Here is an 11931-nt window from a genome sequence, read left to right as displayed (position 1 = left end):
CGACACAAATACATTCTTTTTTTTTAAAAGAATACTAGCAATGCCCCAATTGAATTACTCTTTATGACATGTTTCATGTACATAATGTTAGGTTAGGATTAATTTATTTTAGGCAGATCAGAGGCTAACTTAATTTTCTAAATGCTTACATCGAAGTGGTCTTCGCAAAAATATATCACAGATTTGGCAGACGTAAGCTTCGGGTCTCGGCGTGCTAACTGTAACCATTTCTTTCGTCGTTGAGTAGATCTAGGGACGTGTATAAACAATTTTTCAGGATGTGAGACTGTTGTACTTTTGCACATAGGCACTGCACACGTCTTGTAACTTGACATTTGTATAATTTCAATAAGAACGGTATAGTATTTCCACTGAATATTCGTTTGAGGTTAGATCATCGTAGTCAACTTTGTTTTGTTCTATGTGTTATGACGTCATTCACGTCACAGGTAACAAATGTCAGTGTCCGGCTGTTTACACGTGAATTTTAAATCAATGGACTTTTTTTCGAAACGCTTTTCTGTGAAAAATATAAATTGTGATGTGATAAAGAATATTTAATAGAAATACATCAATTATAAATTAGTTTTCCGATAACTGTCAAATTTTACAATCTGTCATTCATTGCCCTGAACATAACCGCCATTAAAAGTCAAATTAAATTCATTCAATTCAATTTAATTCGATCATGTCTGCCGTCATAAAAGTTTCAGTTAGGTGTTCGGGTCCACCGCGTCACATTGTGAACAAAACATTGTTCTATGAATAATAATAATTATTTATTAATACCGTTAAAAATCAAATTTTATGTGCTTTGTTAATATTATCAAAAAAACCAATGAGTGTTAACGGCATCTCATACTTGCGTTAAGATACGTCATAATATTTTAGGGCAATTCTAAAAATTCAAACAATATGTTCATTGTAAGATTTTAAATAAAGACATTCGTGGATAATGTCGAAATATCGAGGTCCACCAAATAAAAATAAACAACATGGTAAATATCCCGTTACGCGTGCATCTTAACCGATGATTTCGGGTTCAAACCCAGGCAGGCACCGCTGAATTTTCATGTGCTTAATTTGTGTTTATAATTCATCTCGTGCTCGGCGGTGAAAGAAAACATCGTGAGGAAACCTGCATGTGTCTAATTTCAACGAAATTCTGCCACATGTGTATTCCACCAACCCGCATTGGAGCAGCGTGGTGGAATATGCTCCATACCCTCTCCTCAAAGGGAGAGGAGGCCTTAGCCCAGCAGTGGGAAATTTACAGGCTGTTTATATATGTTAATATATTCAATTGCACAAAAAAGGTGTGACCGTGTAATCTTTAATTTAAAAAAAACTGAAAGTTTAACCTATTAAACTAGTTGTAGCCCACGGCCATGCTCTTGTTTTAGAGGTTGGAAATCAGGTGCTAGGAATAAAAAAAAGTAACTTATACCGTTCCTCGAAGTTCAAACTTGCTTCATAACAAATTTTATCAGATTCAGTTAAGTGGTTTATCATTGAAAGAGCAACAGACTGACAGACATTTCGCATTTATAATATTAGTACAGATTTATCATTGTTGAAAGCAAGAAGTTTACGACATGTTAACACTTGTTTACTGACGAATTTTCTTTACGATATTTAATATTTTCTAACAATATATTATTCGTTAACAAAGAAAACACAACTAACTAAGGAAAGATAAATCAAACGGTTTAATATTTATTAACGCGTTTATTAGGTTTTAGTGTGTAATAATTTGTTGTGCGTGTAGAGCGCGGCGGAGTGCGCGAAGGTGGCGGGGCACTGCGCGCACTGCAGGGGACGCTCGCCCGTGTGCGTTCGGATGTGCGACCGCAGGATAGACAGCGACTGGCGACAATATAAACGCACGTCAACTTTAATGATGATTTAATTATGGAAAGAGATTTATTTATTTAGTGTACAGGAAACAAACAGTGAAATAATTACAATAAAATAAAAAAAATATAAAACAATTCTTAAACAAAAACAGTTTCCATTTATAAATTAATCATAAGTAATTACAAAACAAGACATTTTTTATATTTAATAGGTGCATGAAATTATATAATTCATTTATATAATTTAATTTAATATAAATTTAATTTTTAAATCAAGAAAACATAATTTAATAATAAATAATCAAATTATAATTAATTAATTAAAAATGCATGAGTAAATTAAGGCTCTTCAGAGTATAATATTTCTTTTACTTGTAGTTTGAATTTTTTAAGGGAGAGATGAAATATATCACATTCAATAAATGTTTTATTGTACTGTTTAGATGATCTATTAATAAATGCATTTGCTGCATATTTAGTTTTTGTCAATGGAAAATCAAAAATAGATCTGAGCGATACTGGCTTCATGAAAACAAGGACAGTCCATAGTGTGGAACGCTCTATGCTTTGGTATGCTGGACCCGTCTCATATCAAAGAGTGATCACACACGATCCAAAAAATCGTCTCTTAATTCGAATCACGTTTTTTGTTTTTACCGTTGAAAGGTTGAAGGTACCTTGGATTAGTTGTGCAAAAACCTTTATTAAAAGTATAACACCTCGCCTTGTTGCCTCCACTGGTGACTTGAGGGCTGGTTTTTGCCCAGAGGTTCGCAATTGCGATTCGACGGGGAAATACTGCTAGCATTCTAGCCACCATTCCCCGCGGTCTTCGTTTGAACAGTAAATATTTTTAACGGGTGCTATGCTGATACTAAATATACTACAGAATGTCTTACAACGTTCACAGTTCTTCAGTCGTTTGACAATACAAACCGCTATGTCCCTGCGTTTTAAATCTGTAATATCTTCGAAAATATTCATTTAAATTATACGCTGTTAAGGGCCATATTGATCTATATAAAATGCACAATGTATTTAAGGTACTTAATTGGATAAGGATTAATGCTGTATTGCTTAAAATCACGACGTAAATAAGCGTAATAATAAATAACTTCATAAACAAATAATGTCTTTGATTTAGCACACATTGGAGACAAATAAAATAATAATTGATTTAAGCAATAAAGTAATTAAAACTATATATATATTGTTGGTAGGTAGGTACCACTTATTCCTCAAACTATCTATAGAATACGTGATAAGTGGGTGGTACCGACTCAGGGCTCGCACAAGACCCGACCACCAAGATCTTATACTTATTGTTACCATAACTCACCGTAAACCCCCTCCCGCAGTGATCGCAGATCTTATTCCTCGGTGGCCTTTTCTTTTCATGGACAAATTCCCTGTGCTTCTTTAAACTGGCACTGTTTATAAATACCTTAAAACAGCAACAAAATTATAACACATATTTAAAGTTTCGAAATTAAACTTTATTTCCCACTTATAAGGTTTATTATTGCGTGTTAGGAAAAGTGTGTTAAGTCATTGCCTTATGTTCCATTGCTGGGCTAAGCCTAGCTAAATTTGTGTCTACAATTCATCTTCACTTGTAAACTTACACGTATTGGAATACAATTTATCCGGCTCGTAGAGGACCAACTTTTGTTAAACGATTATATTGTCCCTGTTGCTCAGAGAAAGAGAGAGGGAGATGGATAATATAAAATAGATTTGTTCATACCTTTGTACATTTGTTGCAAGCGTGTTCAGTGTTGTTCAAGTGCATCCAGTCTATGTGGTCTTGAAGAGACCTCTTTACTATGAATTTCGCATCGCATTCGTTACAGGCGAATCTGTAGAAAAAAACGCGATGACATCACTCATTCGGTACAATGTGTTTCATCCTTGGCCTGTTTCGTTTAGCATATTCCAACCATAAGATGAATAAAGACCAATAAACAACATTTGACATCGAAATGAAGCGATATCATTGGTCAAGAGCTTCTTGACCAATGAGATATTCGTTAGTTGCTCTTTGAACGTCGAAGAAACTTTTATCGGAATTTTGGAAGTTAAATTAATGTGGATAAGTTAAGTGTTCTTAGTATTGTATTATAAATAAAGATATATTTACAGTCCTTTACAAAGTACAAAATAATATATCTAGTGTTAGATGTACCCTCATTTTGTTAACATTTAAAATATATATATATATGTAAAGAAAAAAATGTATTTTTCTTTAATTTGAATTCCGCGCATAAGCCGTCATCGAACGCGCAGTGACATGTCAATTAAATTTTGTTAGCCATGAAAAATATTAACAAAGAATCAATCTCGTGATTGTGAAAAGTAAAGTATAAAGTATCTTGTGATTTAGGAACAGACATTGTTAATAAATGAACATTAAATGTCGTTTCTCTTTTTACAGGTGCGTAAATATTATTTTTGTAAAACAATGCGTAGGTAAATACAAACTTTTATTTTATTTTTTATTATTGTAAAATTAAACAAATAAATCTCTTTTTACAGAGAAACTCAATTGTGTTTCATTAACTGTGTCGTCCCTAATAAAAAGAATACCAGAAAAAATCTTATATATATATATATATATATATACCAAGTAAACATATCAAAGGACGTTGTCTAGCGATGAGAGGGCCTTTTCGTCTCCCGTTATCGCGCGGACTGGACCTCCTCGCATTTGCTTGGTATACGGAAGTTTGCAGTATTTGTATTTCTTGTTGGTTTCGTATTTTTTTTTTTTTTAATTTAAAAATCAACTACGGCTGCTAAAACTGGTATAATTTTTCGATGTATTTTGGTAAGATAAAAACATTGAAATCTATCGATTAACGCATTAACAATTAAAAAAATATAAACAATAATATAAGTTCTCGACTCTAATACTTGTTTTTATTTTTGTTATTTTGTGACAAATAGCGTTTTTACAGAATATATATCTGTATAGATAAACTAAGAACGCGAAACCTTCGCCCAATACAAGATTTAAACCAGTGTTTTGGAGTTGTTTCTGTTTATATATTAAAAATAACATATTCATCTACTTGGCGAGTATCATCGCCAGTCACCTCTTGTCGCTGTGCCGCGAGTGGTGCTTGAGATGGTACTTGAGGCCGAGGTGCGTCTGGAAGTGCGTGCCGCAGTCGGCGCAGTAGGCGGGCGCGGCGGGCGAGTGCTTCGCCGCGTGCGCCGCCAGACCGGACTTGGCGCGGTACACCTTGCCGCACTTGTCGCAAGAGTACACGCGACTCGACTGCCGGTGCACCGTGCTGGGCACACACACAGATAAAGACCACATCTTGCCGGACCCTTCATACATACGCACGCACACACACAAACAGAGATACACAGTTGAATCTCGTTCAATCCGTCCAATTCATTGCCTTGTTACTCAATCAAAAAACTTGTACAAAATTTCTTTGTACAAGTTTTGACGATAACTCGAAATGCAATTACATAACAGCTCGTAAATTTCCCACAGCTGGGCAAGGGTCTCCTCTGTCTAGTTAAACTTATGCCCCCACTATATGGCGATTTACTCACTTTGTTTACCTTCACGCTACCGTACGAGAATACTTGTTCTTAAAGGGATCTGGATGGGCCATCTAATGTTAAGTGATCACCACCGCCCTTAGACATCGACATAACACCAACCATCTTACACCCTCAATGCGCCACCGACTTTGAGAACTGTGACGTTATCTCTTGACTCGTAGTTACACTGGCACACTCACCATACAAACCAGTTAGCGAGAACAATAAATTTTACTCTTTGTCACCATTCGGTTAAATATGTAAACGAATTAAGGCCATATATGGGCATTGAATAAAGCTCCCACAAGCCAATATAATTTACTAAAAAGGCAGGGCCGGACCGTAAGTTTAGGGGCCCTGGGCTAAGATATATCTCAACGTAAACTTGAATTAAATTAATTGAATGGGTTTGATTAATTGCAGGACTCGCAGCGCTGCGAACCATACGATCTGTTTAATTTAATAAAGTTATGGATTATTTTGCAGTATCGTCTATATTTGACTTTGACTTAATTTAGCCCCTTGAATCCACAGGGCCCTGGGCCATGTGATCTACCATATGTCCAAAATGCCATATGGTAGATCCGGCCCTGTAAAAAGGTGCTTAGAAGAACCACGTAGGCCCTAAAACTAGAATACTCACAACATATGTATCTTCAAGCCGGCATTGTTGACAAAGGAGTTACCACACAGTTCACATTCGACCTTCTTCGTGCGATGCTTGTCGCGGTGATAACGGTAGATTCTGTGCGACCTTGGGCAAATTACGAGAATTTATTAATAAACTAGCGACCCGCCCCGGCTTCACTAGAACGTCATTAAACACAACGTTCACAGCTTTTTCAGTCAGTTTAGGGCCATATTGATCTATATTACACGTAAACTGTATTTAAGGTACTTAATTGGATAAGGATTCTTCATAAATAAGCAATTATTTCTCATAAAAAGTAAAGGATAACAAATGGTTATTGTGGACTATCGTTATGAGACCTTTTTAAGGTGTACAATACTGTAGTACATTATCTTGATCTATCTCGTAGGGTTCAGCCAGCGTTTGCAATGTAAGCGCAAAAAATGTGTTTATTTACGACATCACTTCAGAAACCTCTAAAATTATCAGCGTTTCTCAACTATATTGTGCATGTATTATACATATAAACCTTCCTCTTTAATCGATCTATCTATTAAAAAAAACCGCATCAAAATCCGTTGTGTAATTTTAAAGATCTAAGCATACATAGGGACAGACAGTAGTAAGCGACTTTGTTTTATACTGTGTAATGATAAATAAAATATATATAAAAATAATGCCTTCTGGAGAGGAATTATTACGGAGTGAATGGTGATTTCTGTGGGAAAAACATCTCATTCCCGAATCTCCGTAAGTACTACATTGAGGAACGCAACAATATTTCGTATTTCTAAGTTTATTAGCAACATGTTTCTGTGTGGAATCGTAATCGATCTGATTATGTTTAAACTTTACCTACAATTTATACCAAAAAGGGTCGTCCTTGGACAATGTCTAAATTTCGCCGTCAGAGGCGAGCGGATAATCTTCGCATAGCCAATAGAGATCAGCTTCCTAAATGCTCTAGAATTATGGGCATGATTTGATACATAAACATAATAACATAATCAGCCTGTAAATTTACCACTGCTGGGCTAAGGCCTCCTCTCCCGTTGAGGAGAAGGTATGGAGCATATTCCAGCACGCTGCTCCAATGCGGGTTGGTGGAATACACATGTGGCAGAATTTCGTTGAAATTAGACACATGCAGGTTTCCTCACGATGTTTTCCTTCACCGCCGAGCACGAGATGAATTATAAACAAATTAAGCACATGTAAATTCAGTGGTGCCTGCCTGGGTTTGAACCCGAAATCATCGGTTAAGATGCACGCGTTCTAACCACTGGGCCATCTCGGCTCACATTTCACATTTGATAAACCTTTGCTTATTTTTTACAAAAAAAAAAAGTTCACTCACTCTGTGGAAAAATCACATAATTTACACGAGAACTTCGTCTTTATCCTTCCATGACATTCGTTGTAATGTTTCAGCACCGTATAGACGTTATTATTGCGTCGTCCGCATTCAACGCACTCGTATCTGCAACATATTAACTAATTACTTATCTCATGGAACGTGAAGAATTAAAAAGAGATCAATGGGGGGGGGGCAGTAAGGTGTTAGGTACCTAACACTAATCGATAATAAATCTACACATGAGTTAACTATCTTTAAGCTTTTTCAATTACTTGCCCGTCTGGGTAGGTACCTCCCACTCATCAGATATTCTACCGCCAAACAGCAGTACTCAGTATTGTTGTGTTCCGGTTTAAAGGGTGAGTGAGCCAGTGTAACTACAGACATAAGGGACATAACATCTTAGTCCCCAAGGGTTGTGGCGCATTGGCGATGTAAGGAATGGTTAATATTTCACACAGCGCCTTTAACCACTTACCATCAGGTACATATGCTCGTCCAACCTATACCACCAAAAAAAAGCGCTCACCTTCTAAAATGCCTTTTATAATGTTCATCGTACGACGTCTTCGTGCCCAGAATTGAATTGCAGATCTTGCATTCAATGCCGTCGCTCTTCTGCGAACAAAAAAAAAAAAAACGTAACATTTACAACGGATTGCCATGTCCTCGGTGTAAGAGTCCGCATTCAAAATTAAGACTGCATTACTAACAGTATTTAAAACGGGATATTTCTCGTGAACAAGACATTCGTAGATAATATCGAAATATCGAGCTCCACCAAATAAAAATAAAAAACATGGTAAATATCCCGTTTTAAATACTGTTAGTAATAAAAATAACCATGTTAATTTAAAATCTTATATAAGACTGCATTGTTGATTTACCACGTGTTTCGGCAACGGTACTAATTATTCATGATCAAAACTTGTGGTACCAAATTCGCTTCATATTAAATCTTATTCCCTTGGCCATTTATCTACTATGATTAACTTGGGCCAGTCACATCTGTAGAAGAACTGATAGCCGTTGGGGCAAGAAGGTTCTAGAGTGGAGACCGCGAATCGGCAAGCGTAGTCTAGGACGCCCTGCGGCACGGTGGAGCGTAGATATACGGAAGGTGGCCGGTAGAACATGGATGAGAAGGGCCGAAGATCCAGTAGTGGAATAACACAGGCTGATCATGATGATTAACTTGGTGTAAAGTGCAGGACTTCGTGCAAGCCCTTCTGAATCTTCTACTTCTCATCGGTTATTTTGCCATTAAACAGCAATAGTTATTATATGCGTGTACCGGTTAATTGGTTGCGTTAGCCAGTGTAACTCAGGCATAGAGATCATAATATATTAGTTCCCAAGGTATGTGCGCGTTGCAGATGTAAGGAATGGTACTTCTTTATGAGCCAATGTCTATGAGTAGTGATCACTTAACATCAGGTCGCACGTTTGCCCAACCCCCTCCCTATATAATAAAAAGGACATCAGCAATAAAATAATAAACACACACACGCAAGCAAGCAAGTAAGAACGCACGCACGTAAACACGCACTGCCAACACATTTTTTTTTAGAATTAGCAGCCTGTAAATTTCCCACTGCTGGGCTAAGGCCTCCTCTCCCTTTGAGGAGAAGATTTGGAGCATGTTCCACCACGCTGCTCCAATGTGGGTTGGAGAATTTCGTTGAAATTAGACACATGCAGGTTTCCTCACGATGTTTTCCTTCACCGCCGAGCACGAGATGAATTATAAACACAAACTAAGCACATGAAATTTCATTGGTGCCTGCTTGGGTTTGAACCCGAAATCATCGGTTAAGATACACGCGTTCTAACCACTAGGCCATCTCGGCTCTTACACAACACATTTTTTAAATTACATCAATTTTTTTTTTTTAATAATAGAATTATAGATTTTCAATAAGTTAATTCATGGTGCTATAATTTCGTAATGTTTCGAATAATTGTTAGGTGTTACTTCTGAGACAGTTATATGCCTAACTCAGGAGTCAAGGACTTTACTGATTGTAACGGTAGGCTGTGTTACCATATAAAAAAACAATTTGCCGTACTTACTTTACCATGACGTTTCTCCATGTGATTTTTCAACGTCAATTCATGATCGAAACCCGTGATACAAAATGCACATTTAAATGGTAATTTTAAATAACTATTCTTCAACGCTTCATCTTTCCTCTCGTCCAGCATTTCCTCCTCGCTCAGCATTATTGTACGTATTTTTCCCTCGTATTTTTTTTGTAATGGCGTCTTCGCCTTACTGACTTTCGTTCTTTTTTTTTCTTTCTGCAACTCTATCAAAGGTACGTCCTGTTCGGTGTCAGATTTACGTTCTATTTTAACTTCCGTTTCTATATCTATGAATGTATCTGTGACTGTCGGTTCTAATATTTGAACTTCGATCGGTTGTGATTTTGTTGTTGAATTTATTTCTATAGTTGAAAATTGAAGATTCTGTGTGTATACATTTACTGTTTTCAGATATTTTGACTGGAATATAAGAAGGATATCTTTTTATAAATAAAGTAAAGTAACGGCCTGTTAATGTCCCACTTCTGGGCTAAAGCCCCCTCCTTTTGAAGTTTAGCTTATTCCACCACACTGCTCAATGGGTATTGGTGGATAGTTGAATACACATGTGGCAGAATTTCATTGAAATAAGACACATGCAGGTTCCCTCAAGATATTTACCTTCACTGCCGAAAATAATCAATAAATCATAATTAATAAATACCTAATTGTAATGAAAAAAGGTTTTTTGTTATAAATTATAACAAAAAACCTTCAGCAGGAGCATATTCCACCAACCCGCATTGGAGCAGCGTGGTGGAATATGCTCCATACCTTCTCCTCAAAGGGAGAGGAGGCCTTAGCCCAGCAGTGGGAAATTTACAGACTGTTAATGTTAATGTAATGTTAAACATTTATTTTAATTTATAATAATTATTTAAAACGTAACCATCATTTTATTATTCTTATTGTTTTTATTAATTAATCCATTAAATTTTTTGTATATATGATGTTTTAATTATATTCTTTTGTTTCAATTCTCTTGACAACCCGTGGAATGTGTATTTTTTTTTTTAATATTTAAAATAAGTACCTCATGATACAATTTATTCATGCTGTGGTTGACTTGATTTTTAAAGTCTTGTATTTTTTTTAACACACTATGGCATGTGTAACATATTAAATGGTCCAGTAACTCCATCTGAAAATATAAATTGAAAATAGTTTATTAATAGTTATCTCTTTACTCCAATATAAGAAATATAGCTGAGGTCTTATACTAATTTGGACTTATAGTTATCTCTTTCAAACAATCCGATTCAAGAAGGATTTAAAAATAGAATCTTGGTACAAATATTTATGAATAAAGCGTTTAAAAATAATAATAATAAGGTTGTACTATAAACTAAATACTATAATAAAAAAAAAAAAATTCTTTTTTCTTAAATTTGTTAAGTGTCTAATTATAGTACTATATAGAAATTTCTAAAATAAAACATTTAAAAAAAAAACGAATACTTTAAAATTTGTGGAACTATAATAAAAAAATAGAAGCAAAGATCTTATCCAAACATTCCACTTATAAATATGAACTGCTAATTTTGCAAATAAAAAAAAAAAATAATAATTTGTATGTATTTCTTATTTCAGTGTTAAGATATTGTGAAATTAATAATAAATAACACTTTTGGTATCCAAGTAATTATATTACAAACATTTTTAATAAGACATTAGCCATTTTTATTGTAACAAGATACCAATATGTTAAAGGGCGACTATAGTAGATGTAATACTTTTTAATTGGTATGATTAATATAAATTTGTTATATATACACAGAGATTATTAACTATTTAAATAATACGTAAATTAATCTCAGATTATTACCTTACAGTCCAGTAGAAAATCGAAAACCTTAACATGTACACAATTTGACAAAGATATAAAAGGCACTTCTTTTTTTAAACAAGAAATGCAAATCTTATCTTGGGACACTTTTGTCTCTTCCCTATTTAAACTAACATTTAAATTAAATTTTAAATCTACAGCCATTTTTAATAAAAAAGTTTGTATTTATTTTGCAATGTAAATTCACGACGCCATTACTAATACATTTCACTCGTAACGGAGGTTTTACTGCTAGGGAGATGACTTTTTTATTTCGGTGGTTTCTCACACTGCGGAAAGTATTAACGTTTTATTTGATTTTGTATATTTTTCCGCATTGTTAATATCACAGTGCCGAAAAGTTTAGTGTTGCCTATGCATAATTTCCCTTTAAAACTAATTAAAATATCATTTTGAGTCTAGAGATTGTATCGAAAAATAATTATAGATATATTAAAAATATGTATATAAACTAGTTAGTACTAGTTAAGGCCTTTCAAAAAGATTTTATAAAAAGACAGTGTGAAGAATTGCCTACTGTATTATTTTATTTACCATTTAAAAGTACTATTATTTTGAATAACACTTAAATTAAATGCCTTTAAGTTATATGACT

At 34.8% G+C, this 11931-nt stretch overlaps 1 protein-coding gene across 1 annotated transcript; it reads right to left on the bottom strand.

The window, feature by feature from the left end:
• Positions 1-1719: 1719 nt before the first annotated feature.
• LOC113391377 (zinc finger protein OZF-like) lies at positions 1720-11687 on the bottom strand. The gene is made up of 10 exons (XM_026627325.2): positions 11316-11687; positions 10524-10631; positions 9479-9910; positions 7935-8023; positions 7406-7528; positions 6061-6171; positions 4952-5152; positions 3604-3715; positions 3196-3300; positions 1720-1866 (listed from the first exon to the last, which is right to left on the bottom strand). The coding sequence occupies exons 1-10, from the start codon at positions 11478-11480 to the stop codon at positions 1732-1734; spliced, it is 1581 nt and encodes a 526-aa protein (XP_026483110.2). The 5' UTR covers positions 11481-11687; the 3' UTR covers positions 1720-1731.
• Positions 11688-11931: the final 244 nt, after the last annotated feature.

This window comes from Vanessa tameamea, chromosome 31 (assembly GCF_037043105.1).
Source record: "Vanessa tameamea isolate UH-Manoa-2023 chromosome 31, ilVanTame1 primary haplotype, whole genome shotgun sequence".
In the NCBI taxonomy this organism is placed as follows: domain Eukaryota; kingdom Metazoa; phylum Arthropoda; class Insecta; order Lepidoptera; family Nymphalidae; genus Vanessa; species Vanessa tameamea.
The sequence above is the reverse complement of the archived record's forward strand: the minus strand, read 5'-3'. Positions and strand labels throughout refer to the sequence as shown.

Excerpts from the sequence above, each read along its gene's own strand:
- LOC113391377 (XM_026627325.2), bottom strand. The coding sequence starts at position 11,480 with ATGGCTGTAGATTTAAAATTTAATTTAAATGTTAGTTTAAATAGGGAA. Across the intron at positions 7,529-7,934 it reads TATAAAAGGCATTTTAGAAG|ATACGAGTGCGTTGAATGCG; the intron begins GTGAGCGCTTTT and ends AATATGTTGCAG. Across the intron at positions 6,172-7,405 it reads TTATGTGATTTTTCCACAGA|GTCGCACAGAATCTACCGTT; the intron begins GTGAGTGAACTT and ends AATTTGCCCAAG.